The sequence below is a fragment of the Esox lucius genome, chromosome 22, assembly GCF_011004845.1.
Source record: "Esox lucius isolate fEsoLuc1 chromosome 22, fEsoLuc1.pri, whole genome shotgun sequence".
NCBI lineage: Eukaryota > Metazoa > Chordata > Actinopteri > Esociformes > Esocidae > Esox > Esox lucius.
The window spans coordinates 7311106-7325234 of NC_047590.1; the positions used below are offsets into that span (position 1 = coordinate 7311106).

The 14129-nt window shown below is 49.6% G+C and overlaps 1 protein-coding gene across 3 annotated transcripts in view; it reads right to left on the reverse strand.

The window, feature by feature from the left end:
• LOC105019975 (zinc finger protein GLI2) overlaps nucleotides 1-14129 on the reverse strand; it is a 62325-nt gene that overhangs the window by 7339 nt on the left and 40857 nt on the right. For 2 of the 3 annotated variants that reach the window (XM_020042556.3, XM_029116768.2), the window contains exons 4-10: nucleotides 12225-12427; nucleotides 10341-10514; nucleotides 6040-6241; nucleotides 5507-5705; nucleotides 3995-4105; nucleotides 2739-2888; nucleotides 241-390 (exon numbers count right to left, since the gene is read on the reverse strand). In XM_020042556.3, coding sequence (XP_019898115.3) covers nucleotides 241-390; nucleotides 2739-2888; nucleotides 3995-4105; nucleotides 5507-5705; nucleotides 6040-6241; nucleotides 10341-10514; nucleotides 12225-12427 — 1189 coding nt within the window. The remainder of the gene's footprint in view (nucleotides 1-240; nucleotides 391-2738; nucleotides 2889-3994; nucleotides 4106-5506; nucleotides 5706-6039; nucleotides 6242-10340; nucleotides 10515-12224; nucleotides 12428-14129) is intronic. The other variant, XM_029116769.2, reaches the window with a different exon arrangement.

A 14129-nucleotide genomic window follows, 5' to 3' on the forward strand; every position in this document is an offset into this window, starting at 1 on the left:
GTGTGATGGTACACTGTGTGTGTGTGTGCGATTGTGTGTGTGGGACGGTACACTCTGTGTGTGCGATAATGTGTGTGTGCGATGGTGTGTGTGACGGTACACTGTGTGTGTGTAATTGTGTGTGTGTGACGGTGCCCTGTGTGTGCGTGTGTGTGTGCCTGTGTGTGCGTGTGACGGTACACCGACTGACTGTTTACTGACTGAGAACTCAGCGGAGCCTGGAAGTGATCAGTTACTCACAGTACATTTGTGTGGTTTTTCCCCGGTGTGTCTCCTCATGTGAACCACCAGCATGTACTGGGCCTTGAAGGGCTTCTGCTCCCTCGTGCACTCCTCCCAGCGACACACAAACTCCTTCTTCTCCCCGTGGATGTGGTCGTTATTGATGTGCTGCAGGGAGACACACACCAGGAAGAGGCACATTAATCCCTGTTTGGTTCTCCACTACTTAGGAGACCGTGGTAGCGTCCAGTGCCCTAACAGCTCCTAACCCCACTCCCCAGCAACCTCCAGCCCCAACTCCATGGAAACACCTAGCCCGCGGGCACAGGTTAAGTCCAACCCTGGACAAGAAATGGGTTAGGTGGTGTGGGGGAAACGCAAACTCAATGGCTTTATCGGTGTCCGAAAGAAACTGCCGATCGACCCCAGTCATGTGCTAACCCTTTCAGTAGTCATAGTTTCCAATCTACGTAAGCAGATAAGGGGAACGGTTTGGGTATGTTTTTGTCCAGCGCAGGGCCTGAAAATCCCAACAGAATACATCCCAGGTGGTATTTGAATTAATTGTCTTTGTTATTAAGTATTTACTTGGATCAGTTTTATCTGTTACAGAGAGGCTTTTAACCACTTAAAGTACATGCACGCACAGTAATAACTGCAGTAATAACTGCAGATGGGGGCTTTCTCTTGGAATCGAGGTCTGTCAGAACAGGCAGATTTCAGGTTGTGATCAGAGGGAGGATTAGGAGTAACGCCATCAATCAAAGTTTGCAGTTTACTTTCCATTTGTCAGACAGCGCAGAGGCGTGATTGTGTTTTTGGTGCTCACAATTGCAGTGCGCCGCTGTTTGTCTTTGATAAATGAGCTCCTCCAGTCTACGTTTTTTCACAGGAGGGATTCTATGGTTAGGGAAATTAAGCTCGAATCAATCGCCAAACGGACAAACTCTCCTCTGCTCCGCTCACTGTGGGAACACGCGGCGTAGCGGCCCAACGCTACATTTTGGGGCGGAATTTGCCTGCAAAGGCATTTTCAACCCTATCCTCGGCTGGCGGGAGTGCGTGGCCTCGGGCGGATGAGTCAGGACAGGTATTGTACACATGAAAGCATTCCCTCATTAGGGCCGTAGTGTTTGGGTGTAGGGGCTCAGGGGGGGGGGGGGGGCGGGGGGATTATGAGATGTCTTGACAAACTCATCTGTAGGCACAGGCTCGATACCTGGAGGATGTCAGCGAAGACCAACGGCCGGGGGAACAAACAGGCGGCTCAGGTTTCGTCCCGGCAGAAACTAAACCAAATCTTTCCATTGCAGGGACGCAGGGCAGTCGAGTACAAATGACAAGGGCCGTCATTGTGGCAGCAGATTCCTCAGGCTTCTCTCCCTGGTGGTGTAACTTCTTCGCCCCGTGATAATTAAGACAAAGACACATGTTGGTGGTTGAGCATGCGCCGACTGCTCTCTTAGACAAGCACCTCTTTGTCCCTCAAGACCTAAACCGTCCTGGCCTGTCATTCGCCGTTTTTTTTTTGAGTGTGCGCGCGTGCGCGCGCGTGCGCGTGGGTGTGTTTGTATTGGCGTGCGTGCTCCTATCATTAGGAGGGATCTCGTAGAGGGGGCTCCGCTCAGCTGGAGTGTAATTTAGTGAAAATCCAACTGAGCCCTGTTGAGTCGAGGACTCAGTGAAACAACAAGGACAGATAATGGTGGCCATAGTTGAAGCACTTCAGTGTTACAGTGCCCCGTGGCTCCTACTTTAAGCCTCTACCTCATTCTAATTCTCTGTTCTCCGTCCATCTCTACCGCCCACTCTGTGCTACCTCTTTCTGTCTCCCTCACCCTTTCGCTCACTCTCTGTCTCACCCTTTCACTCTTTTACTGCTTTTACTGCTTTCACTCTTTTACTGCTTCCCTGACAGCCTGGAATGCTCAACCGATACTCTGCACACCAGTTATACGTAGTTCAGATGACTAGACCTTCTCCAGTCCCAGGCGAAAACACTAAAACACAACTGGGTAGGAAGTACTGATGGGTTAAGTGCCCAACGACTCTACCAAATTCTACATCAGGGTCATCGGGAGGTATCGACAAATTCATCATCCTCTCAACGATGACAATTGATTACGTCAAAATGCAGATGACCTCAATGCACTCACGGACCCCAAAATGACACATGCTATGCACAGTTAGTCTGTCCAAGCATTTGACCTCAGCTCTCGTTGTGTCGACACGATGATTCAGTGGACTCTCTGCACCCATCTACAGGAACCAAACATGACTCTGCACTACGGGCTCCGTGAGAACGGGCGGGTCACCGCGGAGGGCGCATCCAAGCGGTTTAGTTCCTGGCACAAAACTTTATGTTGAGCTTCAGAGGTTAGAGGCCAGAGGTCAGGGAGCGCATGGCTTTCAGTCAGTAGATCTGCTCTCAGCTCTTGGTTAATTGGAAGTCTTTTATTAGGAAGTGTTAGACCCCCCCCCAACCCCCCAACGCCCCCCCCCCATCTCCTCCTTACGTGGACCAGCTGTTCCTGTGTGTCGTACTCCCTGGAGCATCCCTCCCAGTGGCAGTTGGTCTCATACACCATCTCCATCTCTGGTTCATGTTTGCACTCGTCTTTATCCAGGTCCTCCTTCAGGTCCAGTGTTCTGCCCAGGTGATTCTGCTGCAGAAAAGGAAGAACATGCGGCTGTCGTTTCACTCACGCTGTCCACGCGGTCCCCTCTGCCCTTTAACCCAAACCCAAGCCGCCATCGATCCAGCGGGACATCGACATGGGCAGCTGACAGACAAGCCCGGATTGACTGGACCCTCAGAATGACTCATGTAGACGTAGCCTGCCGAGGTGTTTATTTTGTCTGGACAGGCAGGGATTCATTCACGCTCCTCACACTGTTCCCAGGGCCTGCAGACTGTGTGTGTGTGTGTGTGTTTGTGCGCGTATATGTGTGTGTTGACGTGCTGCCCATCCCTTGGTCTCGTCAGCGCCGCCCCCCCCCACCCCCACCCCCCCCGACCCGAACACGCTGACTGCAGCATGTTTATCTCTGCTCCGCGCCACTATCTTCATCAATTCTACCGGCCCCAAGACGACTGCTAGCGCCGCCATCCCCATGCATCAAGCACAAACCCAAACCTGCCTCTGAGTCCAAGAGGAGGGCTCCGCAAATTTATCAAAAGACAGAGAGTAAGGCAGGAGCGAGGAGAGGGAGGGAGATAAAGAAAGGCAGAGGGAGAGAGGGAGAGAGGGAGAGAGAGAGAGGGAAAGTGAGAATGGAAGGGCCAGAGAGAAAGAGGTCTAAAAAAAGAGAGAAAGAAATGCAAGAAATAGGGAGGTTGGGAAAAAACTGAGAGGAGAATAAGGGCTGGCTAATATTTCATTAAAATGAAGTGCTGTGGCACAGTTTACATTGGCCAGGGGAGGGAGAACAAACGAATGGATGCAAAGCTCTTATCACACAGAGTTTTTCTTATTTCAGTCGGAGCGGAGAAAGAAGCGGGTCAGGGGACTGGCTGACTCCCAGGAGTCTGTGTCAAACCCCCGAGCAGGACAGGATGGAGGAGGATTTGGGGGGGAAATGAGTCTCAGCCGATAAAAAGATGTGTACAAAGGTGTGTACAGATTTGGTTTTTTTTGTCAGCTGCAAAGCATAGATGATTTGACCTTCTGATTTAAAACATATCAACCCCTCTGTCTCCTCACTGTACAGGGCAGTATGATTAACCATAAGCATCCGTTCATGAATTGGCAGACCCTGGTCACATTCTTACCGGAGAACATGGTGACAGCGGCCTTGGGCACTCCACCTCCATCTTTACCTTTGACCTTTTGGTGATCATAGGGTTAACGGTGCTACTGACTGCTGAGTCTCCACATGGATTCTAAACAGAAGGGGGGAGGGGAGAACAGAATGGGGTTAATTGGGTGTTAGAGTCTAGTAGACAGTCATGCATCAGAGGTCAGAGGTCAGAGCCACCGCAGAGACTAAACAATCCAGAGTTTTCCATGATGACAGGGTGGAGTGCAGAGTATGAAAACATCCCGTCCATCTAGTGGCCCGGGGTTACAGTGGAAACCTCAGAGAGAACTTCAGAGGAGCGAGAAGGACCCCACCACACCCTGTGTGTACAGAAGGCTACAGTGTGTAATGCTTCACAATGCGCTGACAGAGACTATATCTGGCAGTCGGTTTTAATAGTCATGCTAGCTAGACTGTGATTCTGTGATTGCACCAAACCACAGCAATGTGTTCCTAATCAAAGGAAGACAATATTTCTCTCTGTGTTTACTGCGGATTGAAACAACCACCGGGTACGTACTGTGTGGGTTGGGGCAATGAAGGTTTAACGTCCCCAATCCCTGTATTCATGGCTATGAAGTTTACCTTACGAAGGAGGCATTTTAGTGAATGGTATGTTAATAAAGGCACTGACAGAAAGCCACAAACCACACAAGATAGATACAATGAATGAGGGAAGGGGACAACAGAGCTGAAGTTTTAAATCATCTTAAAACACTTGAAGCGAGTTTACTGAGGAACACAAACAAACAGATGAAAATTGTACGGCTGTAGACGTCATGCTGCTTTGATTAGAGGTTCCCACACAATACCAGAATTCCCAGAGGGCCACAGGGCAAGGCTGAAATTTGGTGATATGGATAAGGACCGGATCGACCCCATTCTGGACAACGCAGGAAGATGACCGAAACAGACAAGGACTGCATGCTAACATTACCACATAGGAACACATCAACATTACCAAAGAGGAAGACATCAACATTACCAAATAGGAAGACATCAACATTACCAAATCGGAAGACATTAACATTACCAAATAGGAACACATCAACATTACCAAAGAGGAACACATCAACATTACCAAATAGGAAGAGATCAACATTACCAAAGAGGAACACATCAACATTACCAAAGAGGAACACATCAACATTACCAAATAGGAAGACATCAACATTACCAAAGGGGAACACATCTTCATTAACAAAGAGGAAGACATCAACATTACTAAAGAGGAACAAATCAACATTACCAAAGAGGAACACATCAACATTACCAAATAGGAAGACATCAACATTACCAAAGAGGAACACATCAACATTACCAAAGAGGAAGACATCAACATTACCAAGAGGAAGACATCAACATTACCAAAGAGGAACACATCAACATTACCAAAGAGGAACACATCAACATTACCAAAGAGGAAGACATCAACATTACCAAAGAGGAACACATCAACATTACCAAAGAAGATCAATCTCACCTTTGATTGTGAGTCCAGGTTGGGGTCATGTGAAGAAGGGGGCACAGAGGAGAGGCCCAAGGCTGACTGTCGACTAGAGAAGGAGGGCGGGGGCTGGATGAGAGGAGGGGTGTGGCCGAACGCACTCAGGCCTCTCTGCTGGGACAGGAGCTGCTGGTAGGCTATGGGGTTGATGGCGTGTGGGAACGTGAAGGAGGGACTGGAACACAAACATTGTCAACATTAGAGACGTCTCGGTCAACTCCACCATGGTGCTCCATGAGTTGCCAACCCCAATGCCTTTCCTAACCGCTTCATTTCACTCCAGCATCATTTCTCTTAACCTGCTGCAGAGGTTCTCCTAAGCTGATACCAAAAACCAAAAGCTATATTGTTTAAAATCAAAAACAATTCTAATGTAGTCAGTCACTTTTAACCGTTAACTTCACAAATGACCTGATTACTAGCGGAGCACTAGCCTATTACACATTTTAGCTTTCACAGATGTGCGTGACCAGGGAATTAAAATGTCTGTATGTTTTGTTGGCCGTTACCTGATGCCTCCAACAGACAGGTGCCCGTAGGAGCTGCTGGCTGCAGAGCTGGAGCGCGAGTTGTTGATGTAGGCCACCAGAGAGTTGGGCGAGGTGCGGATCATGGTCTGGAGGTCGATGCTGGCGTCCGACAGAGGAGAGATGGACAATGCTCGCTTTCTGTTCAGCCTGGGGGTCAAACGGGGGCTGGAGAACCGTGACACTGGGGGAGGAACAAAGACTAGCTCGGAATACAGAACCTCGGATAACTTTGTTCAGCCTGTCAAACGACATTTGTCGGGGCACTTCTGCTCTCAGCTCAGCATAGTTGACCTACATCATTCCCTGCGTATGATATGAAATAGTTATCAACTTGTCACAAGAGATGATTTCTCACCAAGCCATCACACCAGCATCAGGCTCCATCCCCATAAGTGAAAACACCCACTTTTACCGTTGTGAGACATTAACAATGTTTGTAACTTTAAAATAATTTCATACAGGCAGAAAGTAATCCATCCAAATGCACTCTCACATGCTATCATTGTGTCTCGTCCCCATCCAATTCTCTGGCTCAATTCTATTTCTGGAGCTAGAGAGAGACAGAGGAGGAAAAGAGAGAATGAGAGCGAGAAAGAAAAGAGAGACAGAGAGATGACAGAAAGGGAGAGAGAAATAGAGACCTAGAGGAGGGCTTCATCCCAGCCCAGGCTTAGGATCGTGTGATTGATGCTAACACAGCCTCCCTCTGACACCCAAAACCGCTGGAAATGGTGCAGCGCTATCAATATGTGTTCGAGATTGATTCCCAGCTAATACAGTAGACAATTTGTCTAAGGTGATGGAAACAGAGCCTGGCAAAAGATATTGTTGCAGTAAAATAAACTCATCCCTTATCAGGTGGGAAAAGTATGGCACGGGTGGGAACTTAGGCAAGGGGCGGGATATGGGATGGAGATTAACTTTCTTTTATGTGCCCTAGTGACACCGATCTTCAGTAAATACGACCTGGAATTTAAATAAAACAAATAAACAAAAACAAATGAATTCTGTATGATGAAACGTATTTTTGCTTTGGCATCTTTAGAAGAGATGTGTCCAAAATCCCATCCTTTATCCTACAGCATAAAATTCATTACTTTTGACAAGATCCCAGGTGGCTCTTTATGACAATCTAGTGAAAATCAGTGCACTATATTAGGAACAGGTTGACTTTTAGGACACATAAACCCACACTCCACTTTGACCTCATTAAGATTCAGTATACAGGATAATCAATCTAAGCTTAAATAATGTACTTCAATTAATCAGATAAAATCTCACTGCGATCGAAAACATTCTGTACTTCACTTTGGCAAATGAGGGCAATTGAGAAAAATTGATTCCCACAGAAATGTATGCAAAGTGCTTTTCATTGCTGTTAAGTTCATGCTTTTAATGAAAATTTGGGCACAGTTTATTTTTGAAAGTGCATGCCGTTCTTGACTAAGAAAAATCACAAAGCAGGGTGATAACGACCCATAAATTACTAAATGCCACGACGAGGCACTGATTGTACCAGCTGTGTAAACATATTTGAATAAAAAACCCAGCGACCAATTTGTTTACAGAGAAAGATGGAACTCAGGAAATAAAGCAGATCATTATCTGACCAATATAATGAATTTCCTGTGGTTTGTAACTGGTGTGTGTTTCTGGTTGGTCTAGGCGGCTCCTGGCAGTTCCCTCTGCCCCCCCCCCCCCCCCCCCCCCCCGTGTGTGTCAGCGGGACGGCCAGTCAGACAGTGGCTGAGGGCTCGACAGGTGCTAGACATTAGCGGTAGTGTTAGCAGGAGCCAGTCCAGAGCCACAGTGTCATTAGGACCCGTGGGGTCATAACCGTAGGCACTGCAACCGGACGTCCATAATGGCTCAATAAAATGTGGTGCCAACGCCGACCAGCCGCTCTCTACAGAGCTGATCAAACTCAGGCTACCACCACAGAGAAGGACGTGGTTTCTTCCTGGGCCAAAAGCTAACAGCTAGTAGCCTGCCAGTGGCCTGTCTAAGTGACTACAGAGTGAGGGGGAACAGGAGGACTTGGAGAGCAGCTGACGGCTTGGCTAAATGGCTAGCAGTCAGTTCAAAACATGCTCTACCACACGTGCTTCAGTCTGAGTGCTTTAAGACCTACACACATTCCCTGGGACATATGAACGCCACACCAGACTGTCTCTCAGGGGATACTTCTGCTATAGTGAAAGCTGCTGAAGACAGAAAGCATTCATTCCAGGAATGTTGGGAGTGCATTGGAGAATACGTGGTGTAATTTGCCGGTTGTTAACTAGTTAGTAACTCGCGTTGATCCATGGAGAGAGCTGAGGTGAATTTAGCTCTAGGTATTTGCGTTGCATTAATGGCTCGCTACTTTCGGTGACTGGGACAAGCCATTCAGAAATGGCAGCCTTATTTATCTGTGTTAGAGGCTCACCTCAGGGGAGATGTGTTTATGAATGTGCCACTTCCATTGATAAATGAGGAAATGGAAAGCCAGGCCTCTCTTTTCCACCCCCCGCCCCCCTCCCCCCCCAGCGCCTCGCTTCCTATTTCCCCCCCCGTGATTTATGTCAGCAAGCCGGGGAGGAACGACTTGTAGGTGTGTGTGTGTGCAGAGTGGACCCCCCCCCCCCCCCCCCCCCCCCCCCGAGACCATATCAGATTGGAAGGCTGATCCTTACAGCCTGCTCACGTCAAGCTGCTTGGGATGAGGTCAGTAGAACAGCACGGGGAATGTGTCTACCTGTGCCGGGTTTAACGTCAACATTAAATTTGGACCAGGACATCGTCCAGTAGGAGAGTGGCCGTATAACCCAAAATGCTTGAAGACGTATTTAACTGTTTCTCGCGTGGCAAATTCTGTTGTCTCAGCACTATTCCCTGTCATAAGACAGGTTCAGTATGTAGCCTTCGTCTTGGGAGCTGGGATACACGGGCCCAGTTTTGGGAGTTGTTTTTTTATTTAATGAACAGCAGGATGAGGCTTTTGGCTGTTTTTCCCCGGCTGGCGTGTGGAACCGGAATATTGGGCCAGAAACAATATAACCGAGAAGCTCATTGAGAACCAGGACCTGCTGGAGGCCGTTCAACCCGGAGGCTCATTGAGAACCAGGACCTGCTGGAGGCCGTTCAACCCGGAGGCTCATTGAGAACCAGGACCTGCTGGAGGCCGTTCAACCCGGAGGCTCATTGAGAACCAGGACCTGCTGGAGGCGGTTCAACCTGGAGGCTCATTGAGAACCAGGACCTTCTGGAGGCGGTTCAACCTGGAGGCTCATTGAGAGACTCTTTGACACAGGTTAACAAAGTCCCCTGTACAGGATAGAATCAAACCCTTTGCCTACAGCAGAGTAGATAGAGTGCTCATTGTCGGTCTTACGATTTGGAGTGAAGCTCGGGCTGCTTTTAAGCCTGCCGTGTTATATCAACAGGAAACAGGGGCGGTCTCTGAGAGGCTCATGAGATGATCGATCAGGGTCCTCGACGCCTGAAGGGGCTCCTGTTCTTGCCTTGCGTCAGTACAAGCGCACGTGAACATCAGCGCCTGTCCTTGGACATCCAAGCTTCTGTGTGTGGGGCGTGTTCCAGTATTGCTACGCTAAGCGAAGTCACGCTACCGTGCTATAACTCTGTCCCTGTGCAAAATCATCACTCTCTCCCTAGGCACAGAGGTAGTTGAGGATGAAAGTAGACATTCAGTGCAGTAAACATACCTTTGACCCCCCCCCCCCCCCCCCCCCATTTGAATGAACAATCTCCTCCAGTAAACGTAATGTCGGTACAATCACACTGTTGTTTAGGGAAAACCCTGGCAGAGACATGACAGAGGGAAAACTTTCCCGGACCTATACTTTACTGTGCTCAGGCTACAGTGCCTCATGACTCCTGGCCTGCCGTTTGAAGTGGCTTTTCAAATGACAAATACAGAAAATTCTGTTTTGTTTCCATGTCCCGCTGCCCACCACTGCGCTCTTCTGGGCTGTGTCGTTCGCACGAGACGAGCTCGCCGCCAACTTAGTATATCCCTTTTAACGCAGCCCGACACAGCAGACCCACTTACATTACCGCCCGGGGATTCACACTGATGCCACCAGAGGAACGGCCGAGGGGCACATAAGAAGCAATGTATCGTGAAACAACTCAGCAACTGTAATGAACAATGCAGTAACAGTAACTGTGAATTCGGCTCTCGTTCAAAATGACTCCGCCCTGTAGGACTGTGCCCCCCCACGGAGCGCTACGCCCCACTGAGGGTGTTGCCGGCGCGGCACCGGTCCTCCACTCACCGTCCACCGGGGTGATGTAGTCCGGCAGGTGGGAGGCCCCTGCGCCCTGCATCAACAGGTCTCCGTAGGGATTCCGATGGCCGGCCATCAGGTGGTAGTAATCAGCCGGGTTGGCTCCGGGAGGGGGAGGGGGCAACCCGAACAGACCCCGCTCCTTCAAGTGTTCATGAGCCACTGCGGGGGGGGGGGGGGCAGAGAGAAGAGCATGAGTGAGTGGGGAGGGAGGGAGGGAGGGAGTGAGGCGGGCACAAGATACGCTCCGGGGTTCAGGGGGGAGAGTACGAGGCATTTGAAAAGGCTCGGCCGTCCGACGCAGAGACGCCGCTGTACCCGGGGAGACCCTGTCGGTTCGAGGCAGACAACACCCTATTCCCCATGATCACGGTGGAATGGAGTGCAGCAGATAGGGAAGAGGGCGCCATTTGGTCTCAGCCGCGCAGGACGACGGGAGGGAAGGAGCAGGCCAGCTGGCCTTTGAGGGTTGTTGGGGGGGGGGGGGGGGGGGGGGCATTTCAACATTCCTGCATTTCCTCCGACTCATAAACAAGGTGCCGAGAGGGCTGCCGTGTCTCTCTCACGCACACGCACAGACACACACACGCACAGACACACACACACGCGCAGACACCGAACGCTGGGCGGGGGCAACGATGACGTGGCACCGTTAACGTCTGTAAGCCGGTGAAGCCTTTTGAAATGGGGCCGATCAGAGGGAGAGCTGAGCGGCATCACTGCGTCGGTCCCAGGGGCATCTAACCCTTCCACTGGTTCCTCTGTGGGCTTTAGGCCACGTCTTCCCTGTTAAATGGTTTGACTCGGGGTACAGAGGGATTCTCTCTCTGTTTCTGTCTGTTGGTCCACCTCCCACTTTTTTTCCCCCACCCTCTGTGTCTTTCTCTGTGTCTCGTCGTCTCAGTTTCTTTTCTCTCTCTCTTTCCCCCGTCTCCACCCGACTGGGTCCCTCGCTCCGATTGGGTCCCTCGCTCCGATTGGGTCCCTCGCTCACTGTAAGTGATCTTTCAGACACAATTAGGCCCGGAAACGCTAGAAGAGAACAGGCATGTGCTGGCACTGACTACATAACGCTGAGACATACATTTCGTCTTATATCCTTTCTCTGTCTGTCTCCCCCCTGCATTTGATGACGTCTCGATGGGGTCCAATAGGATCAGCGTTTGAAGCAGACCCTTCATGACTATAATTGTTCTTTATCAAAAACCTATTAAATTCAGGAGAAGAATCCAGATTATTGTTGCCGTGTAAGTTGGTATTGTTGCCGTTTAAGTGTTAAAGTCCACGAAGGCCTACCAGTTGTCTATTAAAAGGGTCACTTGGAAAACATTAAACATCATACTCTTAACGGTACGTACCCTCCTTTGTATTCTCCCTTCACAAAGCTTCCTCACTGGGATGTCTCCAGCCATGGCTGAGTTATTTAACTTTAAAAGCAGGGCCACATTACTGCTGACAGACTGTAAAAGGTGATTTATTTCCTATTCTGTCCTCTTGCCTCCACCTGTTATTTTAATTCAGTCCTGAAGAAAGAGATGTCATCACGTCAGTTTGGGCTAAAGGACTACATGGGGTGGGGGGGGGGGGGTTTATTGCGTCTATTTTGTTTGATCCTTTTCCACAGCATTTTATAAACCCCCATGGTATGTATACGGAACGTGGCGTGGGAGGATGGAGGCCAGATCTTCACACGTATCAATCTGGAGCGTGTTAGACCAATTCATGGCACGCTGCTGTGTCGGTCCCATCAGCCACACCTCCCTGTAATACCCTGTTAACTGAAAAAGCAAAGCCAATCCAACCCTCCACACTGAAAAACTAGATCCTCGACACGACGGTCGCCGTGCCCTGGCGTCCACGCCAACAACTCACACTCGGCGGGGCTGAGTCCGCGGGCCGCTGAGATCATGGACAGGCTGGGGCTGCTGTGCATGGACCTCAGGTACTGCTCCATGTGGTGGCTGACGTACGGGTGAGGCTGGCTGAAGGGGGACTCCCCCGTCCCGGGTGCGTGGGGGGAGAGGCGGATCAGGGAGATGCCGTCGGAGATGACCGGGCTACCACCGAGTGCAGGTCTGGAGTAGAGAGAGAGGGGGAGAGAGAGGGAGAGAGAAAGGGGGAGAGGGAGGGGGAGAGAGAGGGAGATAGGTGAAAAGAGAGACAGAAAGACAGTTATCGTCTTATTTTATATACACACGCAGAGTGTTTTAAGATAGACGGAACATTTAGAAAAGTTTCAGACAAAATCTGAAAAGCCAGCGACTTCTTTCAGTTACAATACAAGGTAAAACCACAGGGCCTTGTGAAGCAGTCAATCAATCCATCAATCAAATGTATTTATAAAGCCCTTTTTACAACAGCAGTTGTCACCAAGTGCTTTACAGAGACACCCGGCCTTAAACCCCAAGGAGCAGACAACAGTAGTGTTGAATTTCAGTGGCTAGGAAAAACTCCTTAAGAAGGCTGAATTTTAGGAAGAAACCTAGAGAGGACCCAGGCTCAGAGGGGTGACCAGTCCTCTTCTGGCTGTGCTGGGTGAGATATTAATTTATCTGGGCTTAATCCAGAGGCTATTTGATTTTAGACTAGGTCAGAAGTATGACCAGGTGGACAAGGACAGGGACAGCAACGGGCCCCCCAAACCAGGTAATCCGCAGGTGTGGACCAGGACCTCATCTCCTCCTAAAATGTAAAACTGGAGGAAACTGAGAAAAGTTAGAAGTGCATTCCTCATATCCCCCAGCACAATAATATAGCAGCGTAACACCTTGGAACTGAAACGGGGGACCAGTCTCTGGACTCCCTGAAGGACTTGACTATGTAGCCTTAGATCTTTCCGGAAAACAATACAGATCATACCAGTGCCATGCAAAACACTAATTCACACACACACACATTGTGTGAAGTTTTTAGGCAGGCCAAGTGTCTAAGTCTGAACTTGAGTAATTAATAACGTGAGGTGGTTTTGACGCGCTCTCTCTCTCTCTCGGCATGAAAATGAGATACAGTCAAAATCCAAAATGACACACTATCCCCTTGTCCTCCACGGGCCATGGTTAGCCCCGGCGTACGACACAGAACTGGGTTCCAACTTATCAGGGCGTTGATCTGGAAATGAGTTCAGACAAAGGTGTGTGAATGTGTGTCTCCGTGTCAGTGTGCACGTCTGCGCGTGTGCACGTGTCAGTGTGCACGTCTGCGTGTGAGCGCGTCCGTGCATTTGTGTGTTCTCAGACAGGGTGGGCAGACGCATCATATGGCAACTTAATGATACGGTATTAAAAAACATCCCCAAGGTATAAGCTGATTTCTCACTCATTTACTCAGTCTGTTACCTGACCATGACAAATTACCCGTAACAAAAACCTCAAACCTGGCAGGTTCATTTGGGGTCAAATAAAGGACAGAGACTGCAGATTGATGGTTGAACCATCAACGTAAAAATACACCAGTCTGACTCTAAGATCGTAGCTTGTTTCCACGGATCGTCTGTGGGCTGTTCAATTGACCACAGACAGGGACGGCACATTGAAGAAGGCCAGGCCATGTCTAATCTGACCTGGAGGGGGAGGTGGAAGTGGTGAACCCACAGCATGTCAATGAGCGCTGTGCCTATTCCTGGATGGACAGCCGGACAGACAGCCTGGAGATCACAGGCTACAGGTAGAGTCTGGCCTCGGAAGGTGGAACAGTGCCATCAGTCTGGACGGGCCCCTACGCAGGAGACACCAGGCTGACACCAGAAACTAGCACTTAGGAAGAAAATCACATACCAGG